This window comes from Thamnophis sirtalis, unplaced genomic scaffold (genome assembly GCF_051295495.1).
Source record: "Thamnophis sirtalis isolate CommonGarterSnake01/CBP01778 unplaced genomic scaffold, rThaSir2_p1.2 scaffold_2, whole genome shotgun sequence".
NCBI lineage: Eukaryota > Metazoa > Chordata > Lepidosauria > Squamata > Natricidae > Thamnophis > Thamnophis sirtalis.
The window spans coordinates 161,323,191-161,347,837 of record NW_028261382.1 but is presented as its reverse complement, the minus strand read 5'-3'; the positions used below and the strand labels follow the sequence as shown (position 1 = coordinate 161,347,837).

The 24,647-nt window shown below is 35.0% G+C and overlaps 1 protein-coding gene across 1 annotated transcript in view; it reads right to left on the bottom strand.

Annotated features, from left to right (window-relative positions):
- The window catches only part of ZNF407 (zinc finger protein 407), a 367,412-nt gene that overhangs the window by 195,831 nt on the left and 146,934 nt on the right, over positions 1-24,647 (bottom strand). The window contains exon 4 of the mRNA XM_087707329.1: positions 8,991-9,065. Within this exon, the coding sequence (XP_087563455.1) occupies positions 8,991-9,065 (75 nt within the window). The remainder of the gene's footprint in view (positions 1-8,990; positions 9,066-24,647) is intronic.

Genomic DNA, 24,647 nt, shown 5'->3' with positions numbered 1-24,647 from the left:
AATTAACTGAATCATTATTTTATGTACTTAAAATGTTTTATACTATTCCTCATGCAAAGAGAGTCTGGATCTTACATGCAATAACTGATTATTTAACAACTGTAATACAACACAGCAGTATTAAAATCCAATAATGAAATTAGAAAATGAGTAAATTAATCCAATAAGAATCTTTTTTTCAAATGGACCATCTTTAATCACAACAATTTTTTAAGATCAAAATCTGCAAGATATGACTAAGTAAAGCTTGTTTTGAGCTGGTTTGATTCAAAGATGCTTTTCCATATGACTGTCACAGGGGAGAAAATCTTTCAGGCTGCTGAAGATGATTTGAAACTGAGAGGGCCTGTTAGTCATATCCTGCATACCCCATGGTGTGCATACTTCTTAATTTCCTGAGGGAAGCATTCTGCATGTACTTTGGCAGCTTTTCCTTTTCCTTTATTAACATACTATGAGATAGCTACCACTAAATTTGCCAAGGATGGTAGTGATTGTTGTAGCTCACCTGTAATGAAATCTCTACAATATAGACTTTGGGCATACTGCTGGCAAACAGCAACATATCAGCTAGTATGTATGATACAAATGTACGCTCAGTCACCCGAAGGAAATGTAAAAGGATTAATATACCTCCTGCAGGAAATAATGCACCTAACAGGTTTCAGAAATTAAACATTTCCACAACTCAAATTGCCCAGCTCGGTAGCAGAACTTTGGCCTTACAAAATGCTAAACAAGGCCAAAAGCTTGTTTGGACATGGATGGGAGATCACCAATAAACCCTAAATAAAGACTGGATAAGGAAGTAATCAGAGGTGGTATTCAGCAGGTTCTGACCAGTTCTGGAGAACCGGTAGCGGAAATTTTGAGTAGTTCAGAGAACCGGTAAATACCACCTCTGACTGGCCCCACCCCCATCAATTCTCTGCCTCCCGAATTCCAGCTGATCTGGAAATCAGCCACACCCACCAAGCCATGTCACGCCCACAGAACCGGTAGTAAACATTTTTGAATCCCACCACTGGAAGTAATGGCACACTAGTTTCATGTGTAGCCAAATTAAGTCAAGCAGAACTTAAGAATGTCTTAATTGTTTCACGTTTTTAAAGTGTAACGTACAATATTTGTTTCTAGCACTCAACACCAAATAAAATTTGACTACCAAGTCTTACAAATGTGTTCATGACCAAAGAGTTGGAACACAATCTTTCTACCTTCTTCATGTAATTCACTGTACTTTTTATCTGCTATAAATTAACTACTAATATTTTCTTTTCAACAGGGAGCCTCAGTGTCCAAAACAGACTACTAGATAGCTGTAAAAGAAAGCATGGTGGAAATGTTACTTGAATTTATCCCCTAAAAAAGAGTGAGAAAGAAATGCCAACAATTTAATGGATATATCAGTTGTATTAGGATGAGGCAGCCATCTTCACGGTCATGCAAATGTGAAAACGGACAACCATAATTATGAAAATGAATACAGCTAGTTGGCTAATGTTTTTTCATGGAACTATATAACAGAGTGCATAAATAAAGCAGAAGCACCAGCTGTGTGAGTAATTCTGCCATTTGATTTAGAAGATGAAAAAGAAAACCATAACTAAAGCCAAAGGATTTTTAAAAAAAGTTACACCAGTCATTAAATATTTACACTAAAAAATTAGTCTAAAACAGGACGATTTCATATTTCAGTGGTCCTGAAATTTAGAATTAAGTCATAGTTCATAGATACATCCAAAATGACAATAAGTATTTAGAAGATTTTTTTTCTGATTCTATGTCTATATGTTTCTGTATTGAAGTCAGCGTTGATATGGATTATCTCTGAACTCAATTAGTTTCCAGGTCCACAGCTGCTCTATCTTACTAGGGTTCAGTCTAAGGCAGTCCATTGCACTTAGACAAGATTGCTCATGAGTTGCCTCACTCTAGCTAAATGAAGTGGAAGAAGAGATACTTAGAAGGTTCTCCTTTCTGAGTTATGAATTCCATTTGGTGGTAGTGGGTGAGTCTCTATGATATTGGCCAAGAGCACAGAAATCTAAGTATCATCAGCATATATTTATTGTGTGTATAATGTATGTATGTATATATGTATGATATATACATGCATGCATTTATTCTATGTAGACAAATGATCTCCCAAAAATTTTATTTAAATACTAAACAGTACAGATTTATATGTGTTCAACAATAACAGTGACCAGGCTAAACTCTGAGGCAATCTATAATGGAGTGTGTGTTCTCTTCTCACCCACCACCACCAAATGGAATTCACAACTCAGAAAGAAGAATCCTTCTAAGTGTTTCTTCTTCCACTTCATTTTAACTAGAGTGAGGTAACTCATGAGCAGTCTTGTCAAGTGCCAACAAAGACCAGAAGTAGACCAAGTGCTAAAGAGAAATACCTGCCATGGCTTCAGCAAGTGCAAAACTCCATTTAGTGCATTGAGAGACCAACAGAATCCATGAAGTGCCTGAAGCAGACTGATCAAACATGTCCTTCCTACCTGCAGCAGGTTAATTCTGTGGAAACCAGACAGTGAATTTACCATGGCAAGAACTAAGAGAAACGTTCTCTACCCTCAAATTTTGTTCCAAATGGTCCATCTGGAAGAAACCCATGGTTCTCATGGTGGCCATTTAGTCACATGCCATTAGCCAAGTCCCCAAGTAGAGTATGTTGAAGTCTCCCAAAATATAAAGTCTAGGAAACTCCTTTGATATGTTAGATAGATGCAGTAAAGATTGATCTGTGCTGCAGGGAAGATGTTATAACATCCCCAATGTGTTCATGAACCCAACTTCACAAATAGCATGAGAAAGAGGATGTTTTCATTTATTAATATAAATATTTATTTAGCACATAAATTCACTGATAGGTTGAACAGAGGTAAAGAAGACCTATTCCTGAAAAATACCTGTGTGCTACTCTTTAAGATTAACTAGATATCTAATTTTTAAACAATGCTTTCTTGCCAAAGTGTTTTACTATACGTATTATCTTATTTTATAAGATATTCCTCTCAATGCAACTATCTATATTATCAAATGTTTGTTAATGCAAGCTGCTTCATTAGGAAATATTTTTATTATGTCTTGAGAAGCCCATAGGAGGTTATTTTTACTCTCTATATGTTCATAGACATGAAATCTTTTGAACTTATTTCAATATATTCTTTTGAACACAAATACATGTATGATTTTAAAAAAATTATCTTTGCATATCTCAACCACAAAGACTTGAAAAAAATTATGAGCCAATTAATAATGTCTAGTATTTACTAAAGTATGAAATATATACTTGATTGCAATAAAACCTCCATAGAATGGATTAATTGGGAGGGGTGTGCCCCTTATTCCCATCTATACATTAATTATAAAAAGTTCATAATCTGTGTAATTTGCATCAACTACATTGATTTTATGACAGTTGTGGTAATTTTACATCCATTGTATAATTATTCAAATAATATAAATAGTTGTAAAGTTAAGGGAAAAAAATAAAAACATAACTAAATTGTTTTGCCTGAACTACCCAAGATGCAGTGATGATTTTAGAAACGGTGTGGTTAAACATATCTGAAACCTGCTAAATGGCAGCTCATTAGATTGAGGTGCTACTCGACTATAAACGTATTGTGTGCACATAGAAATACATGTACTTTCCTACTATTTTTCAGTAAAAGACAAAAGAATTTGGAGTTCTCATCTCTTTTCTTAGAATCAAACTTTTTTATTCTAACCACCTTCATGGCAGATGGTTCTGTATTTCTTACATCTGCATGGGCAGCAGGCTCCATTTGACCTGTGCATGTTTTACAATCTGTTTGTTTTGACTTTATTTATTTATTCTCAGAACAGGTGGGGATGTGTATTCCTTTATAGGGAACACAACTCCTATCATCTCTCACCATTACCCATGCTGTTTCGGGTAGATCAGTATAAAAATTAAACTGACCTACGTTACTGGACAAATCAGGGGAGAAGAGGAAGAGGAGAGGAGAGTTGGTGTCTTGCTTTCTGAAGTTTAAAGACACATTTTAATATGGTTAATATCTTTTGTTAAGACTTATTAGAAAAGTATGTTTTAATAATATAAATTAGATTTGCAATAGAGTCTGTCCAAAACTAAGCAGTAGTATTTGACCAAAGACAGAACTAAGGCTAATCTCTTAAATAGAAGCCTTTGCTCCCTTGCTGCGTAAATTACAATGAGTTTATCCAGTCTGTTAGTTCAGCATTGTGATTAAATGCTCCTTAAATCCAGTCACAAACACCAGGGAAGAACAAGCAGAAAAATCAGCAAAATGGACTGTACTGTTTCAATCTAACTCATCACCAGCAAGGGACAGCTAGTGGGAAATTAAAATTGTGAGTCCAAATCTTCCACAAGTACTCAGCCTGGTGGGACATTAAAAATAAATGCTGCACTGTTAGAAAAGCCCTGTCAACAGGGCAACTTCACTTTTTAAAATGGCTGTGTTTTGTTTTCCAAAGAATGGATACAATCTCACACCCGTCATCTCTATCAATATACCTTCCTGCCAGTTTAGGGAACTTTTAAAAGCACAAAATGTGGATTTCTGAACTTGTGCCTTTGCTCTTAAGGTCAGAAGGGCACAAAATGCTGCAGAAACAGCTGACAATGACAATTCATCACATCTTTCCTGTGCAAGCTTTGAATTAAATGATTAGCCAGAAATCTTTACAGAAAAGAGGGGACACAGCAATGCTACACAGATAAAGATTAAAACGCTCAATGATTACTAAAAATCATGATTCCCAGCCTCAGATAGAGAATCTGAATATCAATGGAATGATACTTTACAGTACACCCAGTCACAGGGGTGGCGAAAGCTACTTCTTACATAATATTTATGACAATTATATGGTAACTGGCTGTGCCTCAGTATAAATACATTATCTGGATATGAAACAAAACATTAGAAGAAAGCACTAGATAATCCTGCTCTCAAACTGGCCAATCTATGTAGCTTCCTATACACTTAATATATCTAATAGATGAGTGTCAAAACAGAACAAACTGAATATATTGGAAGGTAATAGAAGTATACCGAAGGGAGGAGCTGAGTGAAAGAAGAAGGAGGGTGGAGAGGGTGAGAGAGAGGAGGAGGAGAAGGAAGGGAGGGAATGGATTAAGAGAGGGAGTGATAGGGTTAGGGTTAGATGGAGGGGGAGGGGAAGTAGGTGTAGAAGGGTATGAGAGAAGGAAGAATGAAAGTTGGAGGGGGATGAAAGAGGGTGTATGGTGGGCTAAGGCGGTATATTGGGTTTGTATTGTAGGGGGCATTTTCTATAAAAGTGAGGGCTGTGTTTATTACCCAATGTTATATGCCTCGGTTATGCACAGTAAACATGTGATTGTATAGAATGAAATGGAAATAAATAATATATATATATATATATATATATATATATATATATATATATATATATATATATATATATATATATATATATATATATATATATATATACATATATATATATATATATACATATATATATATATATATATACATATATATATATATATATATATATATATATATATATATATATATATATATATATATATATATATATATATATATAAATAGATGTACTAGGCGTTTCTTGTGATGGGTGAAATCCTCCACTTTACCTTGCCATTAGGTGGGGTGTTGTTTATTTTTTTTACAAATAACTCAGGGTGGTGAACTTATCCCACACATCTTCTCCAATTATTTTGCCCACGACAACAATCCCGTGAGGTGGGCTAAGGGAGGGAGGGAGGGAGGGAGGGAGAGAGAGGGGGGGGGGAGAGAGAGAGAGACTGGTCCAAGATCACCCAGCTAGTTTTCATGGCTAAGGCAGGACTATAACTCATAGTCTCCCATTTTCTAGCCTGGGGTCTTAACCACTCCACCAAACTGGCTCTCTCCATTATTTCTAAGAGGAAGAAATAATGAACCTGATTTTGGAGAATAGCAATTAGAGCCTGGACTTGAAGCCATGTTGTTTTCCAACAACTAAGCAGAGGAAAAGCTTGAGGGAATCAAGGCTTTAGATTGCTGAAGACCTAGTAGAATGCTTTTTAATAATCTACAAACCAATGTCCTCCAGGGAGGAAGTGACCTATCACTTCTACCTTTCATCATGAAGTCTTGACAAACAGCCTAGTCTTCTACACTATATAACTCCCTAGGGCAGGCACTTAGGATACCCATCTATTGTGAATATCTTACTACCATATCTCACACTAGAGTTCTTGCCGACCCAAAGCATAGAAAGAAAAACAAGATGAAGGGGGAAACAAGGAGTTTTCACCCAATACAACCCATCAGTTGACAAAGCAACTCCATCTAAATGTAAAGAAAAACTATTTTGTTATTTCTTATATCAAGTTTAATTGCAAATTTTGCTTTTTCTGCTTTGTTGAAAATCATGGCCACTCTCTAGTTTAAAGAATGAGCATCTATAACAACATGTTTTATATAGAGAGCCCTCGATAAATATTTGTGCATCAATGAGAATGAGCCCGTCTTGGCAAAATCCATACTGTATATAAAATCTGAGATATTGAAAGTGATCTAAATATCAGTTGGTATATAATAGGATTGGAATATAATTTATGAAACACCAGTTTCAAAAAAAGAAATGAATTACTGGAAGTATGAAAACTGGTGGCCTCTAATATATATTTTCTTCCTAGAGAAAGAATTATACAATATTTGGGGAAAGCATCAAAATGTGATGCTTAAAAATGTCAAGCCAAATTTTGAAGGTGGTTATACAGACAGAGAGCCCAGACTATATTAGATTTAATCACCCTGTAATTCCCCACTAAAGGATGTTTCATTGTGTTTCCAATAGTTATTGTTTATTCCTCATGGTAGCACAATGGATCATCAAATTGTCCCTGACCAGCAAGCAAAGAGATATGGTAAGCATTTGCTCCTTCCACTTACTCTATACCAAAGTCATTGTACCAATGGAAATGGAAGAAATTTGTGCTAATAACAAGTGTAGATAAAGGTCAGTGATATGCAAACTATTCTGAACTAAATAAAACTGAACTTGAATCATCCTGGTTTTTCAATTAGCTTCTAAGACATGAAAGAATATGAAACAGTATAATATACAGATCCATAATAATCCATAATCCATGGGTGCAGCTGTACTTCTGGCGTGTTCAGCGCAGTGTTATTTTTGAATAGGTTACCATACTTTTAAAATGATATTTTATACGTATTTGATGGGAAATACATATAGAAACCATATATATTAGAACCATGCAGTTTCCCGAGTATATTATAAAAGCATACACAAAGAGAGGCTTTATGCGTAAGAGAGAAACTTATACCCTTCATCATTCCTTTCAGTCTCAATGTCAAAATTGGATTTTGATTAATTTGATTAGATTTGATTAGCTTAACCATTAATTTATAGACTAGGGTTTTCATCACTGACATTTTTAAAGGATTCTGCCAGAGCAAGAAAATTTGATTTACAACCTTAAAAAAAATGTCATTTCACCTTCTATTTAAAGACTTCAGGTCTCTCACTATGAATGTCTATCTAAATGCTAACAAAAAGTTTTTTTCTGATTATGTCTCCAGTGGTTTTCAATAGATATTATATATAGGGCAAGAAACTTAATACTTTTATACCCACTTCAAGCATCCCTACAGAATCAAAACTTCATTGGGCCACAGCAACAGAAAAATCAATTGATGAGAAAGATATCTATCTATCATCTATCTATCTATCTATCTATCTATCTATCTATCTATCTATCTATCTATCTATCATCTATCTATCTATCATCTATCTATCTATCTATTATCTATCGATCTATCTAATCTATCTCAGTATATACCGTATTTTTCTGTATAAGACGCACCGGAGTATAAGATGCACCAAGGTTTTAAAGAGGCATTAAAAAAAAAAAGTAGGTAGGTAGATAGAGAGGGAGAGAAAGAGAGAGAAATACAGTAGGTAGGTAGGGAGAGAGGGAGTAGTTAGGTAGGTAGGTAGAGAGAGAGAGAGAGGGAGAAATAGAGATAGATAGATAAATACAGTAGGTATGTAGGGAGAGAGAGAGTGTGTATGTAGGTAGGTAGAGGGATAGAGAGAGAGAAATAGAAAGAGAGAAATACAGTACATAGGTAGGGAGAGAGAGAGTAGGTAGGTAGGTAGGTAGGTAGGTAGGTAGGTAGGTAGGTAGAGGGATAGAGAGAGAGAGAGGAAGAAATGCCGTAGGTAGGTAGGGAGAGAGAGAATAGGTAGGTAGGTAGATGTTTCCAGGTGTATTTATCCATGTGCTGGAGAAGGAAATCATTGACAATCTGCAGCACCTAACTTTGTTCCTGCTGGCCCAGCACTTGATCAATGTAATTCTCATCAATCATTTAAAGAGCTTTCCAAAAGGGAGAAAAAAAGTTTTTGCACCATGCAAACCTCCCCAAAACAGCCCGTTTTTTTTTTCAAATAAAAGGCATGAATAGCCTTGGGGGGGGGGGCTTGCAGAGTACTCCTGGGGCGTGGGGGGCAAAAACGAGCAAAAAATGGCCCATTTTTCATGAAAACGGCCCCGTTTTTTGTCAAATTGCATGCATAGCCTTATGGAGGCTTATAGAGTGCTGCTGGGGGCTGGGGAGGCAAAAACGGCCCGTTTTTTGCTTATTTCTGTCCTCCCCAGCCCCCAGTTCTCTGAAAGCCTCCATAAAGCTATGCACGGCCATTTTGGTGAAGGGGGCAGGGCTTCGGGCGGCAAAAAATGCTGTATTTGATGTATAAGATGCACCCAGATTTTCAGCCTCTTTTTTGAGGAAAAAAGGTGCGTCTTATAATTGAAAAAATACGGTATCTATTTGTTTCCTATGTGTATGGAGACAATCATTGACCCAGTACCATATACTTATTTATTAACTAAACACATGCACACACAGAGCTATAAAACTATTATTTTAGTTTACCTTTCTTTTGGTGTACCTACTCCATGTTTTCCTAGTAAGTGTGTGTTTAAATGTTTCTTCATTACAAACGCCACTCTGAAAAACAAAATTAATTGTGGTTATTATTTCAGTTTAGCAACAATTAATGAACATATACATGCAATATGAAAGACAATGTAATTTAGAAATAATAGTTATGATAAAATCTAATAAATATGTGGAAGAGAGGCAACATTCAGATAAAGGTAAAGGTTCCCCTTGCACATATGTGCTAGTTATTCCCGACTCTAGAGGCAGTGCTCATCTTTGTTTCAAAGCCGAAGAGCCAGCGCTGTCCAAAGACGTCTCCGTGGTCATATGGCTGGCATGACTAAATGCCAAAGGTGCACGGAATGCTGTTACCTTCCCACTTACGTGCTTTCGAACTGCTAGGTTGGCAGAAGCTGGGAGAAGTATCGGGAGCTCACTCTGTTACGTGGTGCTAGGGATTCGAACTGGTGAACTGCTGACCTTTCTGATGGACAAGCTCAGGATCTTAGCCACTGAGCGTCCTTGGGGCAACATTAAGAAAATGTAAAGGTTTCCCCTTTCCAATGATTTCTGACTCGGGAAGAGGTGCTCATCTCCATTTCTTGGCCAGCATTATTAAAGGCCCAGGCACATGGAATATTACTACCTTCCCATCGAAGTGGTACCTACTTGTCTACTCACATTTACATGCTTTCGAACTGTTAGGTGGGCAGGAGGTGAAGCAAATAACATAAGCTCACCCCATCTGTTGTGCTTCAAATCCGAGCTGTCAGCTTTCCAGCTGATAAGCTCAGCATCCTTAACCACTGAGCCATTGTGTCCCCTTGTAAAAATATAAAATACATTTAAAAAAAAAAACTCTGACATAACTGGAAACTACAATTAACCATTAAATACAGCGCCCAGTGTCCCTACATCTCACGCAGAGTCTTGTCATGCCATGGCTCTTCCTGTGCTTGATCTTTCTCTCATGTCCGCTGCTGACTCAGATATACTGTAAGCAACTCAGCTTTGGGTGCAATCTTACTAATGTACTCCTGGATGTTGGTTTTGTCCAGAAATCTGACTCTGAAACTCACCAGATCCCCCCCATCTGATGCATAATATCTGGGTGTTGGATTTGGGATGAAAACTTCCATACATTGTTTGGCGGGTCTTCACCACACAACTTCCATGTCTTATTTGGCCAGCTCACTATACTGGCAGGCTATCTGATGACTGGTAGGATGTATACATCGATGGAATCAATATTGTTCTTCTCAATGAGCTGGCTAGTAAGAACTTATCTTATTGTTTAGTGGTACTTGGATATTGCTGTCTACCTTGCCTCCTCATCATGGTCCCCAAGTGACTGTGAGATACCAAGGTACCTGAAGCTGGTCTGTATGTCTGCTATGTGGCCTGCTGGTAGTTTCACCCCATTAGTTTTAACTCCCTTCTCCGTCTTGATTATCAGCCAGCCAAACTTCCCTAATCCAAATTACATCCAAATGTCCTCACTGTAGATCCAGATCAGATGAATCAGTAAGTTGACATCTTGTTCATACTTAGCATACAGTGTGATATCATCCATATAAAAGAGGCAGCTGATGGCAGAACCATTCTTTTTTTAAAAAAATATTTTTTTTTATTTTCAAACAAACACAAACACACAAAACATATAACATAAAAGCCTCTTCAACTGCATACAGTGTGTCGATCGGTTACAAGGTCTTTCTGCATCCTTTCCATAGTCATCACTTGAGCTTTATCAAAAATCACATATTGTCAATCAAATATCTTTGTATACATTATTATTATACTTCATTTGTTTGATTATCACTATTGTTTCTCCATTTTAAACAAGGTATTCTAAATATGTATATTTATATTATAATGATTCATTATATCATCTTCAATATATCCAATAATAAAGAATTTTTTATATCCTATTCTAAGTCATTCTATTATTTTAGCATTGAAAACATTCTCTAGTAATTTTCAATTCCATGTTTTTTCCATTGTTAGTATCATCAATCTAATATACATGTATACAAATAGTTATCATTGTTAAACATCCATTAAGCATAGCTATTATTACATCCTTTTTATATGAAACATATTAAATTTGAAGTAAATTTATATTATGGCATTTCATTATATCATCCTGAAATCATCCAATGATATTACATCTTTATATTCTATTCTACATAGAATTATTTATCTTTTATAAAAAGGTTTTTTAACATTATTTCCATCACCCTCACTTACAGTTTGTATAAAATTTCATATTATCAATCTAGCATATATAAATGCTTTATTATCATTATTGATCATTTATTTGACTATAGCTATTATTACTTTGTCTTATACATAGTACTCAAAATTTAAGTACATTTAACTAAATTTTATTGTGATATTTCCTTTCATCATCCTGTGTCCTTCCAAAAATAGTGCAGTCCAGTATCTCTTCCCATTTGTAGAATCTGTATTCTAAGTGTTTTCTTCATAAGTCTTATGTAGACTTCTCTTGACAACTTGTTATTCATTGCATATCTTATAAAGATTCGAAACCCTCTATCTGTTCCTTTCATCAGCTTGACTTTTGTTATCGCTAGTGCTTCTGCTGAAATTACTCTCATTGTTTCTGCCAAATTTTCTCCCCTTTCTTCATCTATATTTTGACATATATTTTGACGATCTCTCCTTTCCATATTTCGCACATCATTTCCTCCACTCTTGATTTGCTGTCAGTGTCAACAATTTTCTTATCACTTTCATATGTCTCTGTGGTTTTTTGAACTCTGTCCTCAAATTTCATCATTGTTTTATAAGTATTCTCAACTCTTCCCTCCATATTTTCTGTATTTTGATCTATAATTTCAAATCTCTTTTCAATTCTCTCTGTGATTATTAAGACTTTTTGAATTTCTAGCATAATTCTTTCCAATGTTAGTCCCTTTTCTTCTTCATATTGGGCCATTTTTCCAGGTTATAGACACTGCCACTAAAACATCCAAGGCTTTTGCTAGGTTTCAAACAAATTCAGTAAAGTTTTTCAAGTCAAAGCTTTCTCTTTCCTTCAAAGAAACACCTGTATACTGATCCTTTCAGTAAACAAAGCCAATAGCTTTGTATTATCAGATGTTGCCAAGCCTCTAGCCTCTAGATGGCAGTGTTACATTCTTTCCCTCTGTTTTTGCCTCTCTTTCTAAGCTCCAAACTCCGGAACAGAAGAAAAAAAATGTTTAAAGATTACGATCCGGTTGAGCCTTGCGAGGAAAGAAGCTTTTAATCCACAAATAAAAAAAATGTAAGAAATATAGAGGAAGAAGGGGAAAAAAAGATCAGTCCAGTTTAAAAGTAAGAGACATTTGTAAAAAGTCCATCCATAGAAAACAAACCAAATTAAATTAAAGTGAAAAAGATAACACAATAGTTTTAAACCAGGGTTAATTCGCCGCTTACTTCCTTCTGTCTTCAATTTTATTTTAACTATGTCTTTTGGCTTTTCTCTTCTCTAATAATAAGGATTTTTCTCACCATTTCGACACACTGTCTCTCCTGTTCTGCTTCCATTTCAGGGGACTGTCCCAACCTTCCGCAGCCATTTTGACTGCTTCTTTTGTAGCTGGCAAAAAGAGCTTTCTCCTGGATCAATCAGGGACTTTGCGATGTCCCTGACATCAGCAGGACCTGCTCTTCTCTATCACTGTTCCTTCAGAATGCTTTAGGTCCAAAAAGGACCATCCAGCAACAGAGATATTGACAGCAATCCTGGAGCCCCAAGATTAAATGTCATGTCATCATGACGTCAAGCCCCGCCCTCAACAGAACCATTCTTGAATTGTATCCATATCCAGTCCCTGTGATTATTTGACTGAGGGGGATCAAGCTGATGCAGAACAACAGCAGGGACAATGCATCACTGTTGTATAGGCCACACTTGATGGCCACTTGTTAAACTGTGTGACATCTCTTTCTCTCTCCATCTCCATCCCTCCCTCCCCCTCTCTCTGACAACACATGCACATCTGTATTGATTATATACAAAGACAGGAGGGATTACAATGTTAATTTGTTGTTACATATAGAATATTCAAGCCTAATGGCACCAGAATAGCAAAAGCCGAATCATGATGGATATCGAAACATGAAAACTATCTTTATGCCTAACATTAAGAACCAGAGTTGAGTAACAATGCAAATGTGAAAAGCATGGCATCATTTGAAGTTGGGAAACTAAAATTAAGCCCATATTTTCCTGGAATTTCTCATCAGGTGTTAATGATCATATAAGGCCAGAAAAAGACATAGTTGCTTTAAAGTACTCAAAATAGACAATATCCCCATGTCATACATCTTACTAATGACATCTTGCCCTTCAAATTCAGATGTCATTGCCACCTTTTAAAGACAAAGTAGTACACTTGGTTTAATTGTGAAGAATAACACAGTGCTAATGGCACAGATTTCCAATGATCAGTTATAGTAAATTTAACTATGTGATTACATAAGCAAAATGTAATATAAAGCAGATCAGTCAAACTAAAATGGCATCCATAGTAACTAACACAAGGCTAAAAAACACAAAGCACAAATGAAAGAACAAAAATAATAAGTTACTGATCTTACTTTCAGTGTGAAAAGGGCTTGCAAACATTTTTGTTAATTATGCATTTACAGCTGTCCTTCATAAAGTTAATTACTAATAGCTGAAAGGCAGTAGAAGTCTATTTGCATATGTACATGAAAGGCATGACATATGCAAAAATATGATTTTAATTAGTATTCCATGATATGACGGGCTACAAATCAAGCTGGCAGATTATAAGATTTTTAACATTAAATGTTGAATTCATTTATAGATGCTTCTACTAATGGACAGTACAAGATCTATAAAATACCTTAGCATGTAATATAAAAGCTATGAAAGGAAAGAAATAGTACATCTCCACTTTATATATAATATTATCCAATCTTCGTGTCTGGTCTGATTTAGAAGATTTCACATTATTAGAAGAAATCTTTATTTTGGGTAGCCTTCGGGGTATAAGAATATCACTCTGGTATTTTTAAAATGATAGGGGCTTTATTATTTTTTATAAAAAGAAATGGAACACCACCGATTCTCAGTGGTATTTTTTTATACTTGAGTAATACATATGGGCAACCCAATATCTGAAATTTAGAATAATTTATTGCACTTTCATCACAGTGACTTTGTAAGAGTCAGTAGAATTATTGCATGTAAATAAAATGATGTGAGTAATATATCAGTCATCATAAGAATGCAAGGAAGTCCAGATTTCTTGCCAGTAAAGTTAAACACAATTGCTTAATGAGTACATGATCAACAAGACTATGTTTATTAGCATGATTCACAGTATTTATGTTCGATATGATATGTAGGAAAATTATTAATGTGATTCCCCTATTTCAAATAATAGTATTAACCACTGTGGTGGTGGTGGTTATTACAAGCCAATAATTTAAAACATGATAATGGCCTTATAACGGATGTCATAATAGGTGAAACATCTCTATTTGAAAAGGAAATCTGTCAAGAGAAAAAAAAGGGACTGATTGATTGAGATCTGTCACATTTGCAAGTGGCAGACTTGGATTTCCCGTCTGTTTTGTGTAATAGTAATTTATCACTTACTGGAAATTAATAATGATTTGTTTCTTTCTATGGTATGCATCCATTTTTTTCTCCTTCTGTTCAACTCTAATTTTAATTCTCTGAGACTGCCTAGACAAGTCCCTGGAGTTTTCTTGGCAAGGTTTTTCAGAGGTGGTTTGCCATTCCTGGTTCCTGGGGCTAAGAAAAAGTGACTGGCCCAAGGTCAGCTTCGTGCCCAAGGGAGGACTAGAACTCTCAATCTCCCAGTTTCCCACACAGTACTGCTTCCACAGAAATGCATTGCTACCACTGTTTCAAGCAGCAGTACATTCCCCACTAAAACACATAATCAGCTTATCTAACATTGCCTTACCAAAAATAATTGTGGTTGCCCTAAATGATTCATGATTCTTCTCATTTATTATGATCCTAATTCTGCCTAATTTTGCCTAGATTTTTCTAGCCAAGCCCAACTGCCTTTTTTCATCAATTTCTTTGCTTTCATTTCCCCTGAAGTCTATCATTCTATCCATCATTCCATCTGTCTGTCTGTCCATTTGTTTAATTTGTTGGATTGATTGGTTAAATAACATTAAAAATTTAAATCAAGCTGTGCTACCTTGCCACATAACAAATAATGCATTCTATGTTGTATTTGCAAAATCTTTTTTTATGAATCAGAGACATGTGACCTTTTCATGCCCTATAAAAGCTTTCTAGGAAGGAAGGAAGGAAGAAAGGAAGGAAGGAGGGAGGGAGGGAGGGAGGGAGGGAAGGAAGGAAGGAAGGAAGGGAGGGAGATTTTGAATCCTGTGCTTTTGCTCTAATGCAATTAAAACAAGGGAGAATATGCAGAAGGAATCATAGAAAATTTGTTTTAAGAAGTAAAATTATCTATGGTATCCCTCTATTAAACATGTAAAACATTTGTATAAAGTGCATTGCTTCCCTTGAGACACAAGAGGTTTTTATCTATATTTTTGTTATTTATTATTTTAAAAAGATTTCCATATTAGCCAGAGACCAAAAAAAAGATGAGGTAAATTAATCTGGAAAATAAAATCTGCAGCCTGAGCCTGAACCTTGGATTTATACATTCAAGTTCCCCTAAATTTTTAAGTAAAAACTACTTAACAAACATACGGAAGATTGCATTGAATCATATGTATTTAAACTGGCTGAATACATAATACAGCCTAATATAGTACACGTCTACATTTCCATGACAAGTATAAATGAGCACAAATCTGTGAAGTCAGCAAGTCTGAAGAATGACTGCTTGAGTTTTAGCATGTATTTGAGGAGGAAAAAACACAATCACATTGAATGAGTTTTCAGGAGAGTTTCTAATTTTGGACATTAGGAACAAATGGTGAATTTATTTGACGGAAGCCATAATATATGAAAGATCAGCTTTAAATAATACTTAATCTTGAGTACAGAAAGGATGCTTTTTAAACTAACAATCTTCTATGTATTCAATTTATTGCAAGCTCATTGTATCACCAACAAAAGCTGATGATCAAAAGTGTTCACCTTAATACTCGTTAATCTAGGATAATCAAAGTGATCAATCTGTATTTTTACTAGTAGCAGAATTTTTGGCTAATATTTGATCCTCCCAGTGATGCCTAATTGGCTACTTTGGTTGATAAACGCATTTTTTCTTAAAACTAAATTATATTTATGATACTTTCACAATCACTTGACACAAGAGATCATACACTGCAATGGTGGGTTTCAAAAAATTTTGGAACCTCTTCTGTAGCTGTGGCCTGCTTTCCGGGTCCACTGGTGGAACCTTTTCTAACCGGTTCGGTAGATTTGACGAACCAGTTCTACCGAATAGGTGCGAACTGGTAGGAACCCACCTCTGATACACTGAATACTCCAATCTAGAGTGTGCTTTTTCTCCCTCTATTAATTCAGCTTTTAAAAGGTAAAATTATAATTCTAAGTGATAAAAGCATCCTAAAAATCAGCCAAAAGGATTTTATTATGCAATTCCTTACACATATGCCAAAAAGCATGAAGCAGAATTAATCAGATATCCATGACAATGTACATTAGTCTATAAAACTATGACAAATCCAAAAAGTAATAGTTAATCTGGGATTATCAAATATTAATAAAAACTTTCAAAGATTCAATATAAAATATGGGCAAAAGCACATAAAATTGAAAATAAAGTCTACACTACAGAAATAAGATCTACTGAAAGTAAGGGCATTTAGTTTCAACTAGATATGTGTAGAGCTTATATTTTCCTTTTGAAAAAGCACTACATCAAAGAATCATTTAGTAATTCTATTCGGTTCTTATTGCCTAAAAAATAGGATTACAAAAACAAGTTGGTGTTATATAGATATAAAAATGATATAGGAGTTAGCAACATCTTGTATTGCTGCAATATTAAAAAGGAATCTCTATGTACCTTTTCATGCTCTATGTAGACTATGGTGGACGATCTGTCAGTGTCCCAGACTCCATTTGAGCAGAATGATGGACAATAGGTTTGTTGATGTGCTGTTCAATGACCTGCATCAATCTTCAGAATAATTTACCGTCTATATCAGACAGATGATTATGGATGAGTTGCTCACTATCTATCAATCAGCTCTGTTCTTCCTGCATATTCCTATATCTATCATTCAAAAAAGGGAGAACTGTCTCTCAAGATGCTCTCCATTGCTGTGTCTGTGACATCAAAATGCGCTGTTCAAGATGTAAGAGAATTATTATTTGCATGATCAAATGAAATGGATAGCTCTGACTGTCTTCCTTCCTGTCATCCTCTTCTCAGAGAAGAGACTATCTCACTGTCTGAGTCTCAGGGTAGCCAAATAATAGGAGTTATTTAATAGAAATTATTTAATAAATAGAACAATTATACCACATAAGAAAGTAACCAAGCTCTGGGTGAACTCTCATATTTGGAAAGTCTGACCAAGAGATTTTCAGGCAGAGTCTTCTCTGCTATAGAGTTGAGGATGTGGATATATTTAATTCATCCTTCTAGTCTTCCTCATCATTCCAAAATATATTTCAGCTTGGTTTTTACAATGATTGGGGTTTTCTGTTTATATCTTGCATTTATTAAGTTAAAACTTTTTACTACTAAAACTTATAATATCATGTTTCAGATTTTTTAAAACTTTAGTTTTCTAAATGATTGTTTTAGATTGAATTATTAACTAAAAGCAAATTTAAGACAACTTATTATTCTGTCTAATAAGCATTATTTCTACATTGGGAAAATGAAAGGCAAAGGAACACTAAACATACACATGTGGACATCTATGCACACATACGGTAGATGTACGCAAGCATACACAAATTAGTAGGCTGCCTGACTCCCATTGAAACTAAAACATTAATGGGCCCATAGACCGACCCTCCCAACCTACCTTCCTTCCTGGAATCATAATGTATATTTTTTTCTTTGCTTAAATTATGACTTGTTATCGTGTTTCCCCCAAAATAAGACATGGTCTTATTTTCTTTTGCTCCCTGAAATAAGCACTTGGCCTTATTTTCGGGGAGGTCTTATTATTTTTGAGGTGGAGGAGGCGGTGAGCGTGGTCACCTCATGGCTGCTGCTGTGTCACAATATTTTTGGGGAGGGCTTATTTTCAGTGGAGGGCTTATTTTAGTGCATGCGCTTAAAACCTGATTGGGCTTATTATCTGGGGAGGTCTTATTTTCAGGGGAACAGGGTAGAACAAACCATAGTTATTCACATTTGGCTGCAAGAGGGAACTACGGTATGATCTATTTAAAAGACAAATCTCAGCTCCTCCTTTACTGATGTAAGATGTGAGAAAGCAAGTTTGAACTACTACAGGTTTATTTCTGTAACAAAACACATTGTAGCTGTTACATTTAAACTGACTACAGATTATACAGTTGAAGAATTTCATTGATATAGGTCTTGTAAATAAATCATGTGTCAGATTAGACAACATGTTCTTGTTAAACTTTCCTACAATCACTTTAACATACAGTAATACTTTAATTTATACTGCACTTTACCGTTTCGTGTTAATGAATTTATATTTTAAAAAAAGGTTTTCTCCAAAATACATACTCCAGAGATATGTTCACTTTCCTTTTTTATATCAAAAATTGCAGAAGTTAATAAGTAATATATTAGACTAGTATACAATATAACATAATTAGTTATATTAAATACTAGTATAATATATTACTCATTAGTCTATCTATTTTATTGCCTAAAATCTGTCCATTGTCATAGTTTATGCGTTTCAAGAAAAGATTAAGTCCACATTTCTCCTTCTTTTTTTAATTAATTAATTTTGTCGTATTTATGTAGGGGATATTGGAGGTGGTCACATTTTGAGAGCTGTATGCAATGAAATTTCATTTTAATGTATGCTGATTAATGTACATTTAAAGTGACAATAAAGTTATTCTAAGTCTAAGTTTAAGTCACCACAGTTGAGAAACACTTTCCTAGCGTCTATGTTAGAGATGGCAAACCTTTTTTGGCTCATGTGCCAAAAATGGGGGAAGTGCAGGGGGGGTCATGCGTGGGCGCACTGCACCCATAATGTAATGTGCAACCCCCAATGTGCATGCGCGCATGACAGCCCCCCCCATTTTTGTATGCTTTTTTCATCCTCCCCAAGCTCCAGAGACTTTATAGGAGCCTGGGGAGGGTGAAAACAGCCCCCCCGGAGGCCCTCCGGAGGGTTTAGGAGGTTCCCTGAAGCCTCCGGAGTGCAAAAAAACAGTCCTATAGGGAGACCGGAAGTTCGGGAATGGACTTCCGGTTTGCTCATAGGGCCGGTTTAAGCCTTCTGGAGCCTTCAGGAGGCTTCCCTGAAAGCTCCGGAGGACAAAAAACAGCCATAAGAGCAAACCAGAAGTCCATTCCCAAACTTCTGGTTTGCCTGTAGGGCCGGTTTTTTGCACTCCGGAGACTCCTGGGGGGAGCGAAAAAAGCATCCAAAAATAGGGGGGGGAAATGCCTGTCATGCACACATGCATGCTGTGGGTCACGCATTGCATTATGGGTGCGGCATGCCTGCGCACGATCCCCCCTGTGCCTCTTGAAGGCCCTTGAAGGCTTCAGAGGGCTTAAACTGGTCCTATGAGCAAACCAGAAGTCCGTTCCCAAACTTCCGGTTTGCCCATAGAGCCATTCTGTTGTGTTCAGGAGCATCCCTGAAGCCTCTGGAGGGCCTCCGGGGGGCGGGGGCTGTTTTCACCCTCTTTGGGCTCCTATAAAGCCTGTGGAGCCTAGGAAGGATGAAAATGGCCTCAAAAAAGGCTAAAGTCAGCTGGCCAGTGCGTGCATCCACTCTGGCCAGCTGACAGGGCAACATCTCGCGTGCCCTGACAAATGGCTCCGCATGCCACCTGTGGCACGCGTGCCATAGGTTCACCATCCCAGGTCTATGCTGTTTCTCATCCCACACACAGTAGCCTTTAGATGTATGGACATCACAGTACTCGCCAGCCAACATGGGCGCTTGTAAGAATTCAAAACTTTTAAATCCATGTACTGCATCTGTAAAGTGTTGGGCTTGTAGAAAACTAAGCGAGATGAATACAAATAATTTCTTAAAATTATTCTAGATATCTCTAATAATTTTATATCAATTGTACCACGCCACTTTTGTTTTTCGTCTGTGTTCTACACTCCCATAGCTGTATTTCTAAGTACTCAGCCTGCCCATATTAACCAGGTAACTTCTAGATGTGTTGAACTATTCTCCCTTGGTGAGGAGATTCCTAGCTGAACTGTCTGGAAAGAACGGAAATTGTAATCCAACACATCAAACAGGGCATCAGTTTCAGAAATGCTGAGAGCAATCAGTTAAATTTGCAAAAGGAAAAAACCTTTTAAAAAGGGCTTATATGTGAAGGATAGGGTATTAATATAAAACAAAGAGCAAAAATTACTATACGGAAATTTTTCCTCAGCACCTTTTTCTTAGTGCCAAAGGATATATGTTCAGATTCATTTTAATTTATATGCCGATTTTCTAAAACAAATGGTGGCCAAAACAATTTGCAACATAAGATAACTGATGATGAATATATTCATCATTTTGAAACAAAATTTGTTGCAAGACTGCAATAATCAGCAACACAAACATCACATTATAAATCTAAGATTGATTTTTATATACTGGATTTAATATCAAAGACTTCTTAATGAAGAACATGGAGAGGAAATAAATAAAAGCAAGCGTCATCATACAATTAGATCCATCTTGGTTGCATTTCATGAGGTCACAGCAACGTGATTTAAATATAATTTAAAGCTTTGCCTACTTGACTTTAACTGAAGACGCTGACATTATCTAGTTTTAGGCAATACAAATTCTTCTTGTAATAATTCAAATTCTTTTTAAAAAATTGATAAACTTGATTGGGAAGAAGCTCATCTAAAGTATTAAAACCTCTGTTAGACCATGAATTAAAAAAAGAAAAGATTTACCTGGTACTTTCAAACAGAGATTGTACCAAAGGGTAAAAAAATTGATTTATTAAATCTGAGCCATTATATACTTTGCCCTGAGCATCCTTAATAATAGATATGTAATTATTTTGCTGCCATTTCAGCTGAGAAGCCAATAATTTACTAGACCTTTCCCCTTGCACATAACTTTGCTTTATATGATTTAATGTGTACTGTATGTATATTTTTATATATATTATACATATAAATAATATTTTCTTTATGTTTTTCTATCAAGAGCATAAGGTAAAGAAAATTAAATTTCAATTTACCAGACATTACAGCTTTATATAATTCTAGTAGAGGTTGTGTTTACTCAAAAATGTCTTGACTTTATTTTCCAAATTTCTTGTTTAAATACTTTAGCTTTATTTTTCCTTAAATGTATGCAATCATGTGATCACAAAAAGATTCCTTAAAAGTATTCTAAACAAGCATTAAGTTCTGGATTGTCTATGTATTAAAAATAACTTCAATATCTTATATGATCTCTTTAATAAAAAAGCATTTTTAAAAATGAAATAAGTAAGTATCATCTTGAAAAATGAGACGACATTTTCTTATAATAATTAATAGTCATGCTGAAGCATGTTCAGTTTAAATAAACTCAGAAATTAGTTACTAAAAATAACCAAGAACCAAAAATAACCAAAAGGAATCACTCTCATGGAATTTTAAAATAGTATATTTTTCCTGTGAAGGATTTAAAAGTTATCATATAGTCTGAATTAAATTCAAACATGTAATTTTGTAGCACTTTCCATGAGCAGTTGAATTGCTAGAACAATATTTTGATGAGGTAGAACAATTTAGGGTGGATCAAAAGATATAAAACTTGAATAACTTCTTTAGCCATAATAATCTGATATACAACATATCTAAAAGATATTTAAAATGCCTACATAAAAGATCTGAGCATGGTCTTTAGTAGAGTGATAATAATTGGAAATGAAAATTATTGAAACATTTACTCCCCAATATTAATATTTTTAATCACTTATTCTTGTTCCATCACCAATTTTAGATTTGTGAATCAAAGTTACTAAACTTTCACGGATGTCAGGTTCCCAATAACATATATCTGACCAAGCTATCTTCTGAATAAAAGATCTTTCTCATATGAAAGCCTATGAAATTTTTATATTAAAAAAAGGAAAACAAAAAAAGTTGTGTTTTAAATTGCCTGATTTATTTACTATTTACCTGTATTCTATTAGAAAGGTATATGAATATATTTCCCCTATGGGAAGAAATTACACAAAGAAAATACAATATTTCCATAGGCCAAGGTAACCACAGAAAAAATAATGGTTTATCTGAGACCAACTTTTTAAAGAACTAAATGAAAGTCATGAAAATAACAAATGAGAAAAACACTGTAACTATGGATAAAAACATTTTAAAAACTAAAAAACTAAAGCAAAATATAAAACAAATTAAAAGGGAAACTTCCAAAAGAGACAAACTAAAAGTAAAGTATAATATAAAATAATTTATAATAAAGATTAATATGCTTTTTTGCAGCCTTAAAAACTCAAAACCTTCTTCAAACCAAAATCGACATGGGGCAAAATGAACAACTCCCTTAACTTTTGCTGTCAAATGAGCCTCCATCTATGAAGCACTTGTGGAGGTAGACTTGAAATACATGTTCATTACAGATAAAAGACCGTGTTTGCCATGAAAAACACAAAATATAGGCTTGCTTTGAAGAGCTTAAGAGCCAGGGTGCAGTGGTTAGAATGCAGTATTGCAGGCTAACTCACTGCTCACTGACAGAGGAGTTCGATTCTGACCAGCTCAAGGTTGACTCAATCTTCCATCCTTCCGAGGTTGGTAAAATGAGGATTCAGATTGTTGGGGGCAATATGCTGACTCTGTAAACCACTTAGAGAATATTGTAAAGCACTATGAACAGTATATAAGTTGTGGTATTGTTATTGTTATCTTATGATCTCGGTACTGTAATAGACATAGGTTTTTATAATGAATATAAACAGAAACACACACGATAAGCTATTTCAATTTCCAGTTTTTATTTCTGCTACACTGAAAATACCTTATTTACAAATTTTCTATAAAGACTATTGATAACTCATCTTGCTTTGTTAAGAAATGTTTGAAAAAACTGTGAATTATTTCTATGAAGTAGACCCATAAATAGGTCAACATCTTGAACATTTTTCAGTATTTTTCAGTATTTTTTCAACATACGTGAAACATTGTTTATCTGACATGTTGGCTGATTCTTATTTCATGTTAATCACCAACAATTATAGTTTACCCATTTTCTAAGCTAAGGAATTAAATGTTTTTTTGCCAGAAAGTTTTGTTTTTACCTCATTGACTGACCTTTTTATCTGCATGAATTCAGACTTTATTTTTATAGAAAGACTGTAAATCTTGAAAAAGAACTTTTAAAAAGATAAACATCTCTGTGTAACATTATATCTGTGTTATCTTCTCTACTACATTCTCTTGTAGATCAGGAATAAATTCAGTTTCTGGTTATTTTACTGCTGCAAGAAGCTGTTCCCCTTTAGATAAGGAACAGGATTCTTGCTTTCTCTGTCTCCTTAACTTGGAACCAATAATTTCATCACTACAAAGCAGTAATGTAAAAGAAGACAAAGAGTTTTCTATTTATCAACAAAACAATAAAGCAGTCAACAGATAAGATAGCACTTAAATTGACAAAGGATCAAGACTGTAAATTCAGTACATTGCTACAAGCCATCTTTTTGTACCTCTATTTGGGTTTTGCATTTAACAATAATGAAAAATAACTATTTTCTTTAAACAAGGTATGAAAATTTGAAATATTCATTATATGTAACCACCCTTCTCAATTGAGTGGCTTCCTTTACTAAATCTCCTACCATTCCCAAAATGTTCACCTAAAAACAAAGCAGAATCCTACTCAATATCTTCTATATAAAAAATGTTCTTCTCTCATACTGAAGTTGCCAGGTACTTTAGAATTTTTTTAAAAAATCCATTTTATTTATTTATTTGGTAAAGCAGGAATTAGATAACAGATATATGTATAAACACGATTATGAAGACATGAAATGGATACAAATACAAGGGAATATTAGGACAGGGATGGTAGGCATGCTGGTGCGCTTATGCACGCCCCTTAAAAACATCTTAGGCATAGGGTGAGGTCGACAGTAGAAAGTCTAACGTTAAAGTTTTGGGGGTTTGGGGAAGAAACCACAGTGTCAGGTCTGCTGTCTCAAATGCCCTTACCTATGCGTTTAGATTTTTTGTCTTTCGAATCTGCCCCTTCACACAATACACAAATATCCAAATAAAGGAATCTCAAAATAGGACATTACTTTAAAAAGATATGCACTTACACAAAACGTGACATTAAATCATTTAACAAGAGCCTTTTAGCCAAGTGATAATCATGATAGAATATCAAGAAGAATAAAATAGTCTTTATATTCCAAAATTAATGGAGAAGTTGTTCTATAACCTTATTTTGTTAAAAAAATGCAAGATTTTTTTTTTCTTGAATCAGGATTTCTTCTTCAGGAAGAAAATG